Source organism: Pogoniulus pusillus, chromosome 22 (assembly GCF_015220805.1).
Source record: "Pogoniulus pusillus isolate bPogPus1 chromosome 22, bPogPus1.pri, whole genome shotgun sequence".
NCBI classification, from domain to species: Eukaryota; Metazoa; Chordata; class Aves; order Piciformes; family Lybiidae; genus Pogoniulus; species Pogoniulus pusillus.
Genome location: NC_087285.1, coordinates 17,980,477 through 18,001,389, shown reverse-complemented (window position 1 = coordinate 18,001,389; position 20,913 = coordinate 17,980,477). Strand labels below are relative to the sequence as shown.

At 47.1% G+C, this 20,913-nt stretch overlaps 1 protein-coding gene across 2 annotated transcripts in view; it reads left to right on the top strand.

Moving 5' to 3' along the window:
• Positions 1-20,913, top strand: part of GRIA1 (glutamate ionotropic receptor AMPA type subunit 1) — a 156,721-nt gene that overhangs the window by 77,042 nt on the left and 58,766 nt on the right. For both annotated transcript variants that reach the window (XM_064162021.1, XM_064162020.1), the window contains exons 4-5: positions 402-586; positions 8,071-8,124. In XM_064162021.1, the coding sequence (XP_064018091.1) occupies positions 402-586; positions 8,071-8,124 (239 nt within the window). The remainder of the gene's footprint in view (positions 1-401; positions 587-8,070; positions 8,125-20,913) is intronic.

Here is a 20,913-nt window from a genome sequence, read left to right as displayed (position 1 = left end):
AGCCTAAACAGATCAAGGGTGAGAAAGAAACTATGGCCCAGAGAAATGGAATTATTTGGGTATAGACAGACAAGACAGGGATTGGAGCTTTTATTTGGATCCCACAGCAAGGCTTGACCAGCAGCACTGGTCTGATGATTACAAAGACAAAAGTCCTGCAAGCATCCTCTCTTCCTGTGCTAAGACAGAAGAGCAGGAATTACTAGCTCCAGCCCAGCTGTATTTGGGTAAGGAACTAAACTATTAACTGCTTTCTGTAGTAGTGCTGCACTCTTGCAATGCTGTATCCAGCCTGGCTTGAGGCAGATCTGCAGGCTGTCAGGAGAATGTAAAGATGCCACTGCACAAGTAAAACCTGCTTCTCCCCTTGCTATCCTCTTCTCTCTCTCTTGCCATCATAGGGTTGTCAGTCCTACAGAAAGTGCTGGACACAGCAGCCGAGAAGAACTGGCAGGTGACAGCTGTCAACATCCTGACGACCACAGAAGAGGGCTACCGTGTGCTCTTCCAGGAGCTGGAGAAGAAGAAGGAGAGGCTGGTGGTGGTGGACTGTGAATCTGAGCGACTGAATATCATCCTCAGCAAGGTTGTCTTGATGGAGGTCTTCTTGGGCAAGATGGGCAGGAGGTGTTCTTGCATACAGGATGGGAAGGGTTGTTTCTCCTGGAGAAGTTTTCTCCCCCATTCTTGTTCGACCTCCTGTGGGATGTGGTGTTTTGTGTGTGCACTTCAGCAGAATGCTGAGCTTGCAGATATTTCTCCATTGTGTTACTGTGGGAAATGTAAAGCAGTATAAATACCAGAGGCTTTCATGTATTCATGCTCACTGATCTTGGCTGTTCCATGTTCCTTACTTGCAGAGGCTTTCATGTATTCATGCTCACTGATCTTGGCTGTTCCATGTTCCTTACTTGCAGAGGCTTTCATGTATTCATGCTCAATGATCTTGGCTGTTCCATGTTCCTTACTTGCAGAGGCTTTCATGTATTCATGCTCAATGATCTTGGCTGTTCCATGTTCCTTACTTGCAGAGGCTTTCATGTATTTGTGCTCAATGATCTTGGCTGTTCCATGTTCCTTACTTGTTTCACTCCTCTGCTGAGCTCTTTACCTGCCTTTACCCTCTAATAAGTTTGCTTTGTGCTAATTCCTCCAAGTAGCATCCACAGAACGTGGTACTTCTTTGGGAATAATGATGACCCATTGAAATGGGCTGCCCAGGGAGGTGGTGGAGTCACTGTCCCTGGAGGCATTTAAGAGGAGGCACTTAGTGCCTTGCTTTAGCTGATTAGAAGCGTTAGGTGATAGGTTAGACTCAGTGATCCTAGAGGTCTTTTCCAGCCTGGTTAATTTTGTGATTCCATAGGTTTCTGAGTTTTCCCTCAGTTTTCCCACCTCCTGTGTTAGGTGTGAACTGTTATTACCAGACTCCTGGTCCTCCAGCCCCTATGTGCTGCATCAAATTCTCACAGCCAGTGCCAGAAGGACAGGGATGGAGAAGCTTTATGGTGTATGTGTAGCATTCTCAGAAGCAGCCTCCAGATCAGGCTAGAGCTCACCGTCCTCCCAGGGTGTCCAGGCTGTAGCAGAATCTACAGCAAGACAGACACATTCACTCACAGCCATCTCATGGCTGTTTATCAGCTCATGACCACAAGGCATATGAGGTGTGCAAGAGAGGACTCAGCAGCTAGGCTGGGTTCTCTGACTTACCCTCAGTCCAGATATGCAACAGAGGGTATGCAAGAGAGGACTCAGCAGCTAGGCTGAGTGCTCTCCCTTACTCATCCTCAATCTAGATAAGTCTCCTGTGGGGGCAAATGCAGCTTTTTCCCATTCTCTTTCCTCCATACCTCCCTTAATGCTTTCCTTAAGTCCTGAATATGGACTTCAGTGTCCAAGAGATTGAAAGCCTATGGGCAAATCTCAGTCCACATTTGCATCTCCTTTTCAACTCCAGCCACAATATCTTTCCTTCTCATACCTGCAGCCAAAGCTTTTCCCATCACTGGGGCCTCTGTCTCACATGTCCTAGGAAGGTCCCCACAGTGCCATGGAGCTATTGTGCTGTGACTCTCACTATCCTGCTCCTCATAACCAGCTCATTCTTACCTCATGCTTCACACCTCGCCTTGTCTAAGCTACCTGTCATCTGCTGTCTCTCACTTCAGCTGCTCACCGTCTGGGCCAGGCACTGCCATCTCACCAGTGCACGACTCAGTGTTGGACGTCTCTGTCTGCTACTCTAGATAATAGCAAAGGAGGTAGCAGTTTGTAACCTCAAAGTAAAGGTCAAACTCATGAAGGAGAGACTAGATTATTCTGAGGGGTAAAGTCCTTCTACCTGACCACAGAGTAGCTGCAGCTGAACAGAATCCTTGACAGGACCTAAGCAGTGAATTTGGCTTTTCTACAGACTTTCCCATAGGGTGTGTGAGTCCTCTGTGATTAATGATGCTGGGGTTTTAAGCCTGGCTTGTCTAATAGCAAGTCAAGTGCTGTAGTCAAATATTATCTTGTTTTCTTAATGTGAGCAGAAGACTTTTTTTCCATCTTCTTCACATAACTGGAGCAAGAGTTAGATGTGCATATAAGTGAAGCTATTAGCAAGAGCAGTAAAAATCCAGATCTTGTGATTATTTGTTTTGCAATGCCATAAAGAAACTCATTCCCAGGAAAGAAGAGGGCCAACATTGCATGCTCCTACATTAAAGACAGAGCAATTCCAACAGACATCTGTGCCTGGGAGGTAACACTTAGGTTAGCAACAGGGCTGTGAATAACTTTTTCAGAGCTGTGTAGTCCATTTTCATCCTTGTTTGCCTTCTTGCTCTGAGTCCACAGGGATTTCTGAGAGCGAAGTAATTTCCCCAGCTCAAGCAGGGGATTCCAGGTCTTCTACAACATGCAGACAACCAGAGGGAGACCAAGATAGTGCTCAGCTCATTATCATATGGAATTCAGCTGGAACTTAAACTCTATCTGGTGGCCTGTCTCTCGGCTCAGTGCACCAGCAGCCTCTGCATGGATGTCACTGCACTATTTGCTGTGTCTCTTGGGCTATCTGAGGTGTTCAAAGAGCTGCCTCAGTCTCTCAGGGACATTTCAATGCATTTGTCTTCTTCCTTAACGAGCCTGTCTCTGTCCTTCGATGGCTGTGGCTTTGTGCTCCCCAGTGAACAGAAGAGCAGGGGGTGGCTGCTCAGCATCAGCCCCTCACATGCACGCACTGGTGCTTGCACACACTTGTCATCTCCTCTCCTCACTGTGCACATGGCACAAGTAACCATTGCTGTCTGCAGCAAGATGCTCCCTCATCTTCTGGAGATCATAGCTGTGAGGATGCTCAACATGTTAACAAGAGGTGGGGAAATGACCTGATTTCTTTCTCAGAGATCTCCCCATGTCATGTCTCAAGGGCACAAATCACCTTTGCCAAGAGAACTGTCATTTATGAGCCAGGCCTTGGTTCAGGGCAGGATATCCACAGGGCCACACTGAGTAGCCTTAATGGGATAAGTAAGTGGCAGGTTGTATTCCATCAAAGCCTGCTGTTGTTCCTTCCTTGTCTCTCATTAAAATGAATAACTGGAATTTCTCCTTTGCCACTGTTTCACTCTTAGAGCATTTCTCTCTAATAGAGATGTCAACCTGGCCCATTAAGAAGTGGGTAATGAAACCTAGGTGGCCCAAGTGAGCTATCAGCATGCAGCCCAGCACAGGCTTTCACCACGTTCAGGCTAAGTGATAAATGCTATTATAACCTCAGCTTGCTCCTGCCATCCAGGCACATTAAGACTGAGCAAGCATTTTAAAATAAATTAAGATCACAAATAACTGTGTAAAACACAGGAAGCAAGCCTCATAAGTCAGGTGGATGGGCTGCAAGATTAACAGCTCAGGGAAAGCTGGATGGCAGCCTTCTCCACTTCATTGACTCTGGCACCTAATAAAGTAACAGAGGGAGAATTTGGGCAGAAAGAGCCGATGCCAGCGACTGTTGGCACCAGGGAGAAGAGGAATTGGATTGTGATTCTGAGACATACTAATGCCCCAGAGATGTTTCTTCCTCCCACAATGGCTGGGACTTAGTGCAAAGGTCAGACTCAGTTGATGAATGGAAGGCTACAAGTTGGGTCTGTTTCTGCTCCTCAGATCTGATGATGGAAGATACTCAGAAAAGTCTCCATAATAAGAGTATGTATCTTATAGCCTAACTCCCCATAGCAAGAGTATGTATCTTATAGCCTAACTCCCCATAGCAGGAGTATGTATCTTATAGCCTAACTCCCCATAGCAAGAGTATGTATCTTATAGCCTAACTCCCCATAGCAGGAGTATGTATCTTATAGCCTAACTCCCCATAACAAGAGTATGTATCTTATAGCCTAACTCCCCATAACAAGAGTATGTATCTTATAGCCTAACTCCCCATAACAAGAGTATGTATCTTTATAGCCTAACTCCCCATGATAAGAGTATATATTCTTATAGCCTTAGGCATACAGAGGTTTGGGGCTTTTTTTCTGAGGACTCCAGACTGCTGTGCAGACACCATGGTGAGGAATCATAGAATCATAGAATTGTCAGGGCTGGAAGGGACCTCAAGGGTCATGCAGTTCTAACCTCACTGCCATGGGCAGGGACATCTCACACTACATCAGGTTGCTGAGAGCCCCAGCCAACCTGGCCTTAAAGACTGCCAGGGATGGGGTTTCTGCCACCTCTCTGGGCAACGTGTTCCAGTGTCATAGAATCATAGAATCAACCAGGTTGGAAGAGACCTCCAACATCATCCAGGCCAACCTAGCACACAGCCCTAGACAATCAACCAGACCATGGCACTAAGTGCCTCAGCCAGGCTTTGCTTCAACATCTCCAGGGACAGTGACTCCACCACCTCCTGGGCAGCCCATTCCAATGCCAGTCACTCTCTCTGACAACAACTTCCTCCTAACATCCAGCCTAGACCTGCCCTGCCACAACTTGAGACTGTGTCCCCTTGTTCTGTTGCTGCTTGCCTGGCAGAAGAGCCCAACCCCACCTGGCTACAGCCTCCCTTCAGGTAGTTGTAGACAGCAATGAGCTCTGCCCTGAGCCTCCTCTTCTGCAGGCTGCACACCCCCAGCTCCCTCAGCCTCTCCTCACAGGTCTGTGCTCCAGGCCCCTCACCAGCTTTGTCACCCTTCTCTGGACACCTTCCAGCACCTTCATGGTGAAGAACATCTTCCTGTGGAAAGAACCACCCCAGGGCAGTGAAACTGGTGGAGCTGACATCAGTTGAATAAGAAACTGCTACTAAATGGAGCCTGCATTGGAGTTAATTGCTGCCCCTGTGTTAATGCTAGGAACCAGATGAGTTTTAATGTGCATACAAGAGCACTTCATCAGAGAAAGGCTAAGGCAGATGAACCAGTTGCACAGACCAAGTGTTAGCTCATTTGTAACCCATTTGGAAATCCTTAAATGGCTGCTCATGATAGACTAGGAGTTGTTGTCCCATGGGGAGGATCAGTCTGTACATGCCCTCATCTGATGTTTCTCAAACACCTGCTACCAGCTTGGTATCAAGAGGAGTCTCAGGCAGGCCAATCTCTGGTTGAAGCCAGCACAGCAGTCATTTTATTGTCATTCTGGATGTGAGAATCTTTCTGGCCTCACTGCTGTTTGTGCAGATTCTGCTTGAGTGGTGGCAATGTAGACTGTAATTCTGAATCAATTCATACAACAATGCAAATAAGAGATAGCTTTGCCAGCAGTGAAACCTTATGGAAACAACACAATTCTCTCAGAAAGAGGCAATTATTGTGTTTTTACAGGTTCTGAGGCATGGTGGTTTGAGCTGGGTTTGTCACTGCCTGTTTGTGTGGATTGATTCAAAAGAAGGGCAATGAAGCTGGAGAGTGGCCTGGAGCACAAGCCCCATGTGGAGAGGCTGAGGGAGCTGGGGGTGTGCAGCCTGCAGAAGAGGAGGCTCAGGGCAGACCTCACTGCTGTCTACAACTACCTGAAGGGAGGTTGTAGCCAGGTGGGGTTGGTCTCTTCTGCCAGGCAAGCAGCAACAGAACAAGGGGACACAGTCTCAAGTTGTGGCAGGGCAGGTCTAGGCTGGATGTTAGTAGAAAGTTGTTGGCAGAGAGAGTGATTGGCATTGGAATGGGCTGCCCAGGGAGGTGGTGGAGTCACTGTCCCTGGGGGTGTTGAAGCAAAGCCTGGATGAAGCACTTAGTGCCATGGTCTGGTTGATTGGCTAGGGCTGTGTGCTAGGTTGGCCTGGATGATGTTGGAGGTCTCTTCCAACCTGCTTGATTCTATGATTCTATGAAATGTAGGTGATACCTGCCTCAAATAACCTGGTCAGAATTAAGCAGTGCTGCTGGAAATCAATGGAGAGGGATTTCACTGGAAGCATGGAGTCAGCAAGATTAATGTGTTTTTTATCTTTATTCTTTCTGGGGTTTTTGGGTTTGGTGTTTTGTTGGTGGTGGTGGTTTTATTTTGTTTGTTTGTTTTTGGTTGGTTGGTTGGTTTTGGTTTTTAATTAAAGGAGAAAAAGACAGTTAGACATCATCTGACCAATGACTCCTTCCCCTATAACGACAAGCAAGCCTTCAACAGCTGGTGCCTTTCTACCTAGGCAAGGGAAACTTTTCCAGCTAGCACAGAAACTCAGATGTTACAGATCTATAAGCAATCCTGTGGATAAAAGAGAATCAGAACAACTCTGCAGGCATCAGGGAGAAAGGAGCAAGTGACAAAGAGCATATACTGGGGCACCATGAATCTGGAGATATAAATAATCTCAATAAATGTGCAAGGGGAATCCTCTGTGGCTTGCCCAGAGGATTTGTTCTGAAGATGTGGTTTGAAGCTACCCCAAAGCACTAAAGGTGAATAAATGTCCTGTAGTCCAAGCATCCTGACATCAAAACCAGGCAGGCAGGCAGGGATTCCAGCTCAGAGGATGTGCACAACAGTTATTTAGCCTGGCCTGAGTTTCAGCTGTACTCACAGAACAAACTGATCTCAGCTCTTCCCTTTGATAGAATCATAGAATCTACCAGGTTGGAAGAGACCTCCAACATCATCCAGTCCAACCTAGCACCCAGCCCTAGCCAATCAACTAGGCCAAGGCACTAAGTGCCTCATCCAAATCTTTTCTTGAACACCTCCAGGCACAAAGACTCCACCACCTCCCTGGGCAGCCCATTCCAATGCCAATCACTCTCTCTGCCAACAACTTTCTACTAACATCCAGCCTAGACCTGCCCTGGCACAGTTTGAGACTGTGTCCCCTTGTTCTGTTGCTGCTTGCCTGGCAGAAGAGCCCAATCCCACCTGGCTACAGCCTCCCTTCAGGTAGTTGTAGACAGCAATGAGGTCTGCCCTGAGCCTCCTCTTCTGGAGGCTGCACACCCCCAGCTCCCTCAGCATCTCCTCACAGGGCTGTGCTCCAGGCCCTTCACCAGCTTTGTTGCCCTTCTCTGGAATGTTCCAGTACCTCAACATCTCTCTTGAATGCAGGAGACCAGAACTGGACATAGTACTGAATACTGGACCAGTGCTGAGTACAGGGGCAGAATAACCTCCCTTGTCCTGCTGGCCACACTGCTCCTGATCCAGGCCAGGATGCCATTGGCTCTCTTGGCCACCTGGGCACACTGCTGGCTCATGTTCAGCTACTCTCTACCAGCACCCCCAGGTCCCTCTCTGCCTGGCTGCTCTCAGCCACTCTGTCCTCAGCCCGTAGTGCTGCTTGGGGTTGTTGTGGCCAAAGTGTAGAACCCTGCAATTGGCCTTGTTCAATCTCATCCCATTGCCTCTGCCCACCCATCCAGCCTGTCAAGGTCTCTCTGTAGGGCTCTCCTACCCTCCACCAGTTCCTTCAGTGTCTGAAATATAAATCTTGTTTGACCCCTAACAAGATTGTGAACTTCTCTTCTGCTGTGTCTTCCTGTCCACAACTGGTCTGCCTCACCAGGGAAAAGCAGGAGGAGAAGAAGGATGGATAAATGGATCTCTTCTTTCATAGTTGGTCTCTGCTAAATATCCTTGTTTTTCATCTTGCAGATCATCAAGCTTGAAAAAAATGGGAATGGATACCACTACATACTGGCAAATTTGGTGAGTTGCTCTTGCTGGTGTATCTCTTTTTGCTATCTCCTATGTTGTAAACCACTGCATTTATACTTACTAATGTGGACATGTTTTTTTCTCATCCACCTGTTGGGTAAACACAATATCAAAGTCCTTTGTGGAGTCCTGCTTGAGGTGTTCTCTCTCTTGAGCCATCAAGTGTATCCATAGAGTATCCCCAAGGTTGATGAGGGTTGACACTGTCTGCCCACCAGCACTGGGCAGGAGCAAAGCCATCTTGCTGGAACAATGTGACTGCTGTCCTCTCCTAGGAGGCTGGAGAATTTCTCTGCATAGGCAGCTCTGGGATGAGTTAAGAGATGGAGGAACAGCTTCAATCCATAGAGCATCTGCAGCTTTTTCACAGCAGAGCTCCCACCTTCTCCTGCTCAGATGTGTCTGCCCATCTCAGGAGGTGCACAGCAGAGGATGGGGCTGGTGTCACAGGCTGGGGCTGGGACTGGGACTCACAGCATCTGTGCAGGGTCTGGAGCCATCCTTCCCTTCCACAGCTGCATTCACGAGGCAGCACGTCAGCCTTAGGGTAATTAAACTTTAAACTACCAATTAGTCAAGTGGTTGCTGCCATTTTCCTTCTCTCAGTCCCAAGATAACTCTGCAATTTACAAGACAAAAATGGCCACATAATTACCCTGCAATGCCCTGGTACTGACCCTGCACTTCTGCGCTGGGCACTACCATGTAATTACAAAGATAAAAATGTTGGGTTGTGCAGGGGGAGACACAAACTGCAGAGCAGCCAATAGCTTCAGTGGCTAGAGGGGTGTTTTTTTTTTTGGGGGGGGGGGAGGAATGATTTGCTTTAAGCCAGATGTCATGCCTTAGGTGTATACAAAAGTCCTTCAACGAAAGCTAAGCAGGGAAACTTTCTGCAGCAGGTGGAGTGCAAGTGTCTGTGCTCTTTTGTGTACTCTAGCCTGGAGAAGAGGAGGCTCAGGGGTGATCTTATTACTGTCTACAACTACCTGACAGGGCATTGTAGCCAGGTGGGGGGTGGCCTCTTCTCCCAGGTAACCAGCAATAGAACAAGGGGACACAGTCTCAAGTTGTGCCAGGGTAGGTATAGGATGGATGTTAGGAAGAAGTTCTTCCCAGAGAGAGTGATTGGCATTGGAATGGGCTGCCCAAGGAGGTGGTGGAGGCACTGTCCCTGGGGGTCTTAAAGAAAAGACTGGATGAGGCACTTAGTGCCATGGTCTGGTTGATTGGATAGGGCTGGGTGCTAGGTTGGACTGGATGATCTTGGAGGTCTCTTCCAACCTGGTTGATTCTATGATTCTATGATTCTACATCTGTGTGGAAGGCTAAATGAGGCTATCACCTTTTCTCTCTGTATGGCTTCACAAGGATAAATACAACGAAGGCATGAGATGGTTTAATTTTCAGGTATTGGTGTTTTCCATCTGTCCCTTTTCCAGGCTGAGCAAGCACACTTTTCCCATCTCTGATTTGTTTTCTTAGTCTTTGCATGAGTGCTGAGAGGACAGAGCTGTCTGGAAGAGGCTGCATACTCAGCCAACGTGGGTTATAAATCATTAACTCAGAGCAAAAGGCTTTTCATTTCCCCAGCCCCTCTGCAGTGAGATTCTCCTCCTATCTGCAGCTCAGTGGAGGGTGAGACTCACAGTCTGACAGGACCACCAGAATCCACAGTTAGTAGCTGTGCTTGTCAAGCAGCTTTGATTTGGGAGAAGGGTAGTGAAAGGAATTCAAGCTCTTTCTTTTGTTTTTTTCCTGCTCCTGAAAAACCTAGAGCCAGACTCCACAGAGTGGAATATTAGAAAACAAACAAGCAAAAAAAAAAAAAACCCAAACAAAAACCAGCCTAAAATCTAACCAACCCAAAAAAACCCTCCACCAAAACCAAAGGAGTGGGGAATAATCAGCCAACGTGGGAAAAACTACTAAAAAAGACCAGCAGTCCTCAAGGTTAAGAAGGTCTTTTCCAGGGCATAAAACCTTGAGATTCTGCTGTGCACATGGGCAGGATCAGGCACCAAAACTCAAGTCAGTTTCTATGATGGGCTGCACCCACATGAGAGCTACTCACCAATCAGTCCAGCAAGGAGAGTGGCAAAAGGACCTCTTGTTTCTGAGACCATATGGCAGTGAGGAAGGACAGCAAGCCTTCCTCTGGGGGGATGTTAGAAGGGCTTGGCAGAATGTGGGAAGCTGGTGTCTAGCAGGGTTAAACTATAGTGTGTGGGCTCTGATCTAAGAGATCACTGTAGGTTTTACCCTCTTCTGAGGACAGCTCATTGCTGGATTTAGAGCCTTTAGAGGGTGTAACGTGCTGTAATTTATTCCCACTGAGTCATGCACGTAGTGGATAGACCTTAAACACCCTTGATTTTCCCCTGTAGACAAGTTGTAAGATGCCAGGGCGTGCACTGCCCACACACACACACACTCGTACCCTCATGTGCACGCCTAGAAAACAGCCTGGGTTTGTGGAAAGGGCTAATTCTGGAGTGCTGGGTCATAGGAGAATAAATTAAGGAGTGAAAACTGCAACTGCCTGAACGTTTCCAACTAAGTTATCTTTTGCCCACTGTGCTGACTGATTTTAGGACTCTTACCCTATACAAAGATAAAGCTTCCAGCACTGACTGGGACATGCTTCCACGAGTCAAGTGAATCCTCACCAAGTTGCCCACACTAGCTGGAGCAAGAGCAGGAATTTTCAATGCCTTCGTTTTGCAACACTACCTAACCCTGGTCACTCATATGGGGAATCAGTTAAGGAAGCAACATATTGGAAGCAAATTGGGAAATGCTTATCACAGTATCACAGTATCACCAAGGTTGGAAGAGACCTCATAGATCATCAAGTCCAACCCTTTACCACAGAGCTCAAGGCCAGACCATGGCACCAAGTGCCACGTCCAATCCTGCCTTGAACAGCTCCAGGGACGGCGACTCCACCACCTCCCTGGGCAGCCCATTTTATGCATAACAGCCTCAAGCTATGCCAGGGGAAATTTAGGCTTGAGGTGAGGAGAAAGTTCTTCACTGAGAGAGTCATTGGACACTGGAATGGGCTGCCCAGGGAGGTGGTGGAGTCGCCGTCCCTGGAGCTGTTCAAGGCAGGATTGGACGTGGCACTTGGTGCCATGGTCTGGCCTTGAGCTCTGTGGTAAAGGGTTGGACTTGATGATCTATGAGGTCTCTTCCAACCTTGGTGATACTGTGATACTGTGATAACCCCACTGACATTCTTATTTTTGGCTATATACTTGTTCAGAGCTGTACACAGCCAAAACCCAGCCCAGCAGCACACTACTGCCCTTTTACAGCATCCCCAAACTGGTGCTACAGCAGGAATGCAAATCAAGTGAGTGTTCAATACACAGACTAAGGCCTACAAAATCCTCTATGGGCAGGTCTTAAACGTGCAGACAATTCATGAGCAAATTGTAACTGGCTTCCATTAATCACTGCTTGTTTGCCCTGCGTTTGCTGTCAGGTGAACTGGAGCAAAGCACCAAGCAGAATTTCACAAGTAACAGCAAACAAAAGCTTGTATTTCTTAGAAGGAACAGCTTCTTTTGACAGTGAAATTGCTGTTGCCAAGGTGAGATGATACCATTTCTGTGTTCAAAACAAATGAAACCATTCTGCACCTTAGGCCATGGGCAAACATTCTTCTCCGAACCTGCTACGCCTGTTAAAGGCATAGCCTGTCATGTCTGCTCAGCCCTGCCTGCTCCACAGAGCTCTGTCTGCAACATCACTGCCAGGGGCAGGGTTCTTGTGAGCATCCCTGCCTCTCTTTGAGGCAAATATGACACCGTCTGTGGCTTTTGCAGACTCATGAAAACCTGATGCTTGAGTGGTACCCATTAGAGCCACCCCAATTAGCTTTTACCAGCTGCCAACTTGGATATTCATCAGGTCTACTGGTTTATGGGGGGTTGTAATCACTTCTCTGCATCTCTCCCTCTTTCACTCTCTATTTTTCTTTTTGGAAGCCAAAGAGGTTTGGCAGCTGTAAGAAGTGTTTGTTTTTGTGTGAGTCTTGCTTTTCTAAGCTTTGTTCTCAGCCTTTGAAAGCATCAGTGTAGCAGCCACAAAGGAAAAAAAAACATTCAATACTATCAGAGGAGCAAGCTTAGAAACTTCTGGGATTCCTTGCTTTTGATGTTGCTGGCTTTTTCCCCATAACCTTGCCTTCATCTATCTGTTTGCCCTATGCCAGGGATGTAGGCTGACTGCTGTCAGTAGTGGGAGAACAGCAGCTCTCTTGGGCAGAGGAAAATCTTTACCTTAGAGTGAGTAACATTTATGTGACCTGTCTTTAAAAGAAAAGTTTAAAAGGCAGCTGCCACATGCAATATTTTAGCCTTTTTGTCTTTCCTGGTGCATTAGTCCACGTTGTTCTTTTAGCAAATGCTCTTGTTTGAAGTTGAATAGATAAGTGTGTGAGATTGCTGATGCTAAGGGTAGCAGGGAAAAGTAAAGATAAACCCAGAGCTGATTAGCAGAGGTAAGCGGTTTTCTCCTGTGCCATTTCACATCAGCATGTGTCAGTGCTGAGTTAGGCCATGGACAGTTTCACTTTGCAAGCAGCTGTGGTAGCTTGGGAGGTGACCAGCACAGCAGCTTTGCCAGCAGGTTGGCTTCTGCAGGAGTCAGACAAAATGTGCTGGTTTGATTCAGTTCAAGCATGCTTTAGACAAGCCTCTGCGTTTTACCCTGGTGAAAATAGGAGAGCTTCTGCACTATAATGGCTAGGATGCAATGATCTAAGCCTGATGGCATGTGCAGGCAGTGAAGAAGGGGTCCCCTCCTGAACTGGCTGTCAAAAAGGATGTCAGTATCCCTGGAGAGAAAAGTTCTGCCAGCACAGGCAGAGGTAAGCTCCCTCAAAGCAGTGCAGCACATGCAGATCCTGCAGCATGTGCTGTGGCCATGTGGGGAGGGTCTGCTGTGCCCAAGCTGGGTACGAGCCTGGAGCAAGAACCTGTACCTGCAGCACCAGCCGTGTGTCGATGGCTCTGCTCCCAGCACTCAGTCCCTGATTCAGCTTGCCTGGAGCTAAAATATTGCAGCTCTCAGTCTGCCATCATCTTGAAAGCTGCCATGTTTATTTTAATCATCCTCAGCTCCTAACGCTGTCTCCTGCCCCCTGAAGTATTGCTGACTGAAGGTACAAACAAGGTCAGCAGTACTTGGGTTTGCATCTCTAACTGCTTTGTGGGTGTTTCCAAGAGGATGTGCACAGCTCCTTGTCCTGGTAAGATTTCAAGATGCCTGGTCTTGGAAAATATATGTATTATGTTGGAAAGAGATACCCTAAGTTATTTTTGAGTTCCTAAAACTATGCCAGTTAGACCTTTCCTGTTTTGGAGGGTGGTGCAAGTAAGCTCCTGAGAAAACTTGGTTTACCAGGCAGACAAAGACATTTCTGGGGTCTGCATTTCATTCCCAAGCAGCTTTTCTGCCCTGGCTCAAAGATCACGAGGAAAAAGAAGTCTTATAACATTATGTCATCTGAAGTTCTGATAGCAAAAGACAAAGTGCTGCCCTGACTTCATCTTTGCTTGAATTAGAGTGTCTCATGGAGTAGAAAAAAAAAAGGCATCTGGGTTTGATACAAAAAATTCACACATGGTAGAATATGAACTGCAGCCATGGAAAGATTTTTGCTGTGGCTAATGAGGGCTCAAAACTATGAATGACTTAAAGTGGCTTAAAAAAACAACAGTGAGCATCAGGTGAGTAACTGACAGACTATATCAGAGCTGTTGGAAAGAAAAATGTGTTTGCTTAAATCTCAGCAAAAGGGTGTTAAAAGAACAGACTTCCTCAGCCCTTTACAGCCTCCTAATCCATTACCCCAGCTCAGCTGGCAAGGGATGATGTGTAAATCTGCAGTATCTTCTTCAGGGTGATGTCAGTGGTGGTTTTCTTCCTATTCAAACCTTGCCTCACTTCAGCTTCTACCAGATTTACACTTTTACCTGTTAGTCCAAATATTCCATTACTGGTGTTTTGTTCCTTGTAAACTGTGGTCAGGCCATCCCTTAATCATAGCTTTGGTTGAAGTTTTGGCCTCTTTCACTACACAGGATGTTCCCCAAACCTTTAAATCAGCTTCTACTCTGAAAGCTCTCTAAAGCACAAACACCTAGAGCATCTGTCCTTCTGCCTGGACTGAGCTTTCCAACCAGATGGGTATGATCATTTCTATCCAGAACCTGCTGCAGCAGTAGGATAGTACTGACACAGATAAAGTCACAAAGGAACTCTGTAGAGTTGTGTCAAAAAAAAAGAAGCTAGTGGCCACTTACAAGGTCTTGTAATGACAGGATGAGGAGTAATGGGTTTAAACTGGAAGAGGGGAGATTCAAACTAGATGTTAGGAAAGGGTTCTTGACAGTGAGGGTGGTGAGACACTGGCTCAGGCTGCCCAGGGAGGTTGTGGATGCTCCCTCCCTGAAGCTGTTCAAGGCCAGGTTGGATGAGGCCTTGAACAACCTCTTCTAGTGGGAGGTGTCCCTGCCTAATGCAGAGAGTTGGAACTGGCTGAGCTTTGAGTTCCCTTCCAACCTAAACCTTTCTGTGATTTTATTCTATGAATTGCAGTCCCTCAGGGGCCATATTCTCACTTGTCTTGCTTTGCTCTGCAGCGACAGACCAGCACAAAACGTGTTCATCAAACTGCAGAACTGGGAGTGTGTAGTGGTTTGGGTGTTCCCTGCCCCCCCACACTTTGGAAATCACCCAGACTAGACTCAGCGGGCTCTGGAAATTTGAATGAAGCTTATATTTACAGCTTAGCACAATATACAAGCAGATATTTACAGTATATACAGTTATATACATAAATACACAAGGTAAAAAGTAATACAGAAACACAACAGCCCTCCCAGATACCTGAGTCCCCAGGAGGGACTCCCAACCACCCTTTCACCTTCTCCCACCCCTCTCAATCTTACCCCAGTCCCAAGGAAGAATGGAAGTTCAGCAAAGTGCATTAATCAGAGAGACATCAGAGAGGCTAGAGAGAAGTGCAGCTCAGAGCTCCCAAGCAGAAGTGCCTTAACTATGTTTGGATTCTTGCTCTTACACATCTCAGCAAGCCTATGAGTGAAGTAGACATCACCACTGTTTCCCTTTCACAGCCTGTAATCTAGTTCTTCTCATCAAAACATTCTAGCTAGCTTCAAGCTAGCACAGAATGTTTGATAATGGTCCCTCCTCCCATCTTTCTATGCCCTTTCTTTTCTTCTTCACTTACTCCAATAATGGCCCCTCCTCCCATCTTTCTATGCCCTTTCTTTTCTTCTTCACTTACTCCAATAATGGCCCCTCCTCCCATCTTTCTATGCCCTTTCTTTTCTTCTTCACTTACTCCAATAATGGCCCCTCCTCCCATCTTTCTATGCCCTTTCTTTTCTTCTTCACTTACTCCAATAATGGTCCCTCCTCCCATCTTTCTATTCCCTTTCTTCTTCACTCACTCCAATAATGGCCCCTCCTCCCATCTTTCTATGCCCTTTCTTTTCTTCTTCACTCACTCCAATAATGGCCCCTCCTCCTATCTTTCTATGCCCTTTCTTTTCTTCTTCACTCACTCCAATAATGGCCCCTCCTCACATCTTTCTATGCCCTTTCTTTTCTTCTTCACTCACTCCAATAATGGCCCCTCCTCCCATCTTTCTATGCCCTTTCTTTTCTTCTTCACTCACTCCAATAATGGCCCCTCCTCACATCTTTCTATGCCCTTTCTTCTTCACTCACTCCAATAATGGCCCCTCCTCACATCTTTCTATGCCCTTTCTTCTTCACTCACTCCAATAATGGCCCCTCCTCCCATCTTTCTATGCCCTTTCTTCTTCACTCACTCCAATAATAGTCCCTCCTCCCATCTTTCTATTCCCTTTCTTCTTCACTTACTCCTGTTCCAGTGAGCACTTGCATGTTTTCCTGCCACAATGAGATCTGACACATTAATAATTCTGCAGAAGGGAAGAAGGTCTCTCCTGTTAGAAGGCTTTCTGGAAGGAGACTTGAGCAGATGGGCTCTCTTTTGACATACCCTCCTTTTTAATATGAAGTGATGGGAGTGAGGAACGATGCCTCACTGGTGAAGTCAGGCCTGAAGATAACTTGGTATATTAGGGATGCTCTGCCTGGAAACTCTCAGCTTCTCACTCCCTGCAGAAAGGCACTGGCATACCTTGGGGTGACAGGAGCCACTGTGCATTCACTCAGCTGATCTACAGCCATTCAGAAACTATTGTTTTGCTTTGCAAAGCTTCTTATAATCATAAAGTCTACTGGGAGGAAACAGGCTGTCACTGCACACCATACATGGGTAGCATCTGAAGAGAGACAGCTCCTGTGACACCTACCCGAGCTCGGTGAGAATTGCTTAAGTACTTTTTGCTTAAAAATGAATATTTCAGTGTGATACTTATGAAAAACAGATAAATAAATACTCAGGTGCCTTCATCCAAAACAGAAAGTGACTGAGAAAAGCTAACACTCATTGCTGGCTTGAAGAGATTCAGCCAACTTCCGAGCAGTTTAAGAGGAAGGGGCTTTTTCCATCCCCTCATTCAGAGATGAGCTTCAGAAGCAGGGAGGGTTCAAAAGAGACAGAGGGAGAAGAAAGAACAGCAGTGTTTCTCAGGAATGTGACAGTCTTCCTGAGACTTTCTGGGGTCCTTTCTCTCTGGGAAAGCCAAGACTTGCAGCAAAAGCAGAGATTTTAGCCTGGGCTGCAGAGAGGTTTATGAGACGATGAGCTGCAGCCTGCCCAGAGCTCAGCCCTTAGCAGCCTGTTGCTGCAGCTTCAAAGGCAAAATCATACTGCAGGAGGGACCCTGCTGGGAAAGCAGCAGCAGTTAAAACCAATTTAGTGAAATACAGAGAGAATTTGAAGGTGTAGGTCAGTGGCCCTCTTGCCCCACAGTGTCAGAGTACAAAGGTGAGAGGCCTTGAGCACAGCCCTAGGAGGAGAGGCTGAGGGAGCTGGGATTGGTTAGCCTGGAGAAGAGGAGGCTCAGGGGAGACCTCATTGCTGTCTACAACTACCTGAGGGGTGGTTGTGGCCAGGAGGAGGTTGCTCTCTTCTCTCAGGTGGCCAGCACCAGAACAAGAGGACACAGCCTCAAGCTGAGCCAGGGGAGATTTAGGCTGGAGGTGAGGAGAAAGTTCTTCACTGAGAGAGTCATTGGACACTGGAATGGGCTGCCCGGGGAGGTGGTGGAGTCGCCGTCCCTGGAGCTGTTCAAGGCAGGATTGGACGTGGCACTTGGTGCCATGGTCTGGCCTTGAGCTCTGTGGTAAAGGGTTGAACTTGATGATCTATGAGGTCTCTTCCAACCCTGATGATACTGTGATACTGTGGTAAGACTGCTGTTGACTGCAGCATTCCCATGGCCTGAGACGAAGTCCCAGAAGGAACAGTGTCAGTCAGTGCGGCAAGCAGGCAGAGGTTTAGGGTGGTGAGGCAGTGAAATGTGAGGGTGGAAGGAGACGTGCAGGGAAATAAGAGGTGCTGGCAGATCTGAGGAGGGTCACACACAAAGGAACAAGGCTTTCCCTACGCCGTCTGACAGCTGTCTGCACTGCCCACTCAGTGCCTCAGCTCCTTATGGTGCTCAGGGTAAGAACAAGGAGCTGTGTCATTTCTGGGGAACTTTCTTTTCAAAGCAGATCCTTTGTGGCTCTGTTAATCAAGATGGATACACGAGGCCCATTCCAAATCATCAGTTTGCCTGCATTATGTATTACCTTTGATGATTGAGCCCACAAGTGGTGGAAAGGAATATAAATGTGTGACTGCTGACACCTCTCCCAGCAGCCACGGCATGAAATCAGACACTAAAGCAACCTATGGCTGAAAAATGTGTTCCATTTAAGGACAGCATAAAGAACAGATGTAGCAAGGAAAACACAATGAGTTAAAAAAAACCCTTCCCAGTACTGCTCTGCTTCCCATTTGAAGGCATGAGGTCGGTACCAGCTGCCCAGATTATTTACTAGCAGCAGGACTTCAGCATGGAATGGCTTTGCCAGGCTCGTTGCTGAAGACAGGGGAGTCCACGGCACAGGCTAAAGAGCAAGTTTGAACTGAGCCTGGCTGCTGCTTGAGCTGTGCATTGCAGATGCTGTGAGTCAGAGCAGACGTGGAGGAGGGAGGCTGTCTCAGCCCATCAGTGTGGATGCAGCCAGAGTTCTGTGGTTTACTGCCAGCCTGCTGATCTGCAGGCGCTCTCCAGGCACAGGTGAGGCAGCAGCCTGGGCTTGCCGGGCTGCTGAGATGATTTTACCAAGTGAGTTTAAATCGAAGGGACAGCTAATTCTGCTGTGGGGCAGGGGGTGGGCTGCCTGACATGCTGTCCCTTCCAGCCTGGTTTTGATGGTTCCCAGAGACAACTGTGCCTGCAGAAGTGTTGTCTCCCACAGAGTGCCTATGTTTTGGGCTGTGACCCTGTCTAGGGTCCCGGGGAGCTCTGTGTTGCCTTTGGGTCCTGCTTTGCCAGGAGTGCTGGCACAGTGCCTAGGCTGGAGCCTGAGCTCCTGCATCCTTTCTCTTCCTCCCCATAGGACTGGCAGTGCTGTCTAAGGAGGTGAAGCCAGATACTTGTACATCCCAAATGATTCCAATATCTGAAGGAGGCCTACAGGAGGGATTATTTACAAGGTCTTATAATGACAGGACAAGGAGTAATGGGTTTAAACTGGAAGAGAAGAGAAGAGATTCAAACTAGACGTTAGGAAAGTGCTCTTTACAGCGAGGATGGTGAGACACTGGCACAGGTTGCCCAGGGAGGTTGTGGCTGCTCCCTCCCTGGAGCTGTTCAAGGCCAGGTTACATGAGGCCTGGAGTGACCTGTTCTAGTGGGAGGTGTCCCTGCATAATGCAGAGGGTTGGAACTGGCTGAGCTTTGAGGTCTCTTCCAACCTAAACTATTCTATGATTCAGGTCTGAAGAGCCTGAAGAACATCACATGCCACCCATGTGGCATTCATCTCATCTCCCTAAGCAGCCCACCCTGCTCCAGAGGGGGCTGCAAAGTGAGCTTTTTCCACTATTCAGTGTCAAATTTGGTTGACCACTCCGTGGCTATGGGACCACAGGGGTCTCATGGGTTACATTTCTGCAGAGCTGTTCACCTCTTGCTCTACATCACTGTAGGCAGAAGGGAGGCATTCCTGTGCTGATTCTTCCCCAGGTGGGTTGGCATTGCTGAAAAAGCACATCTCAGGAGTGGGTTGCAGCCTGTCCTTACTGTCCTTAGCCATGGTTTAAGAATATATTCTGTTTTCCAAGTATGGCCAACTGAAAACTGGATAAAAGATGCTTTATTTCTTTGCAGCCTGTGGCTAGAGCTAGTACAAGCTGACAGATGATTGATGGCATCTTTACTTGTAAATATTGTAATTCTCCTGCTTCCTACAAGCACCAACTGATTTTCCAGGAAGGCAGAGATGTGTATTTAATTCCTGATGTCACTTTGTGAATAGAAGTATTTTGAAGAGGCAGCTTGCATAATATTTGGTGATTTTCTTGTTTGTGTTAGCCAGCAAGAATTCACCTGCTCTGGGAACTGTTTTCTGAAGTACCTGACCTCTAATGTTCCCACTTCATTTGCTTCCTTGTCACCCAGGCCTGCTCTGAGGGTATTTCAATGGTGCAGTGATTAAAATCTCTTTGTAATTAGGACTGTTGCTGTACTTATCTTGTGCTGGGGCATGCAGAGGAGGGATAACAGGTGAAAAACTCTCATTTTAGCAGCTGGCAACAGCCAAGATGCAAAGATGTATTGAAGGTTAAAGATGTCCTCTATGGTCTCAACAAATGGAAAACCTTCAGAGGTTTTAACACCTCAAGTATGTAAAAAAACAGTTCAGCCTTTGTCAAGAAATAATTCCTTATCTCTGGGGAAATCATTTTGACATTTGACAGCAGATGAACCCCAAAGGATATTATTGAACACTTGCTTCAGTTTCAGAGAGCTTTGGTTTGGGGAAAACAGTGAAGGGCAGTGTTTTCAACTGCTGCTGTCTCATCACTGGTGTCATAATCTTGGGTTGGTTTGTTTTTTCCTTCACTTTTGAGATGGTTTGAGTGTTACCTGCTCCCCCCCCACATAAGAAAATCACCCAGGCTAGACCCAGCCAGTCTGGAAATTAAAGAATGAAGCTTTATATTTATTTAGCACAATATCCAAGCAGGTATTTACAGTCTAGACAGCTATAGACAGAAATAGACAAGTTAAAAAGTAATACAGAAACACAACTTCCCCCCCCCCCCAGAAACCAGAGTCCCCAGGAGGGGCTCCCAACCACTCTTCCACATCCTTTCCACCCCTCTACCTTAACCCAGACTTTGCCTTACGTTCAAGGTGAGTCTGGAGGATTGGTCAGGGGGGTTAGGAAGCAGACAGGTTAGTTAGACAGCAAGTTAGGGAGAGGGAAGTGCATGCAGCCAGAGCTCAAGTAACTCTGTTATCTGTGTTTGTGTTCTTGTTTTTATCCATCTCAGCAAGCCTATGAGTGCAGCAGACATCACCATTGTTTCCTTTTCACAGCCTAGCATCTAATTCCTCTCACCAAAATATTCCAGCTAGCTTCAAACTAGCACACTTTTGCTATATACATCTGCTAGCTGAGGGGGCTAAATGCACCAGACATCTCACTCATCCTCTGTTGTGAACTTGGACTTTTGTTCCTGCTTTTGTGGGCCTTCCAAGGAGGAGCTGATGGCATAAACTTCAAGTTGCTGTGTGGTAGTTT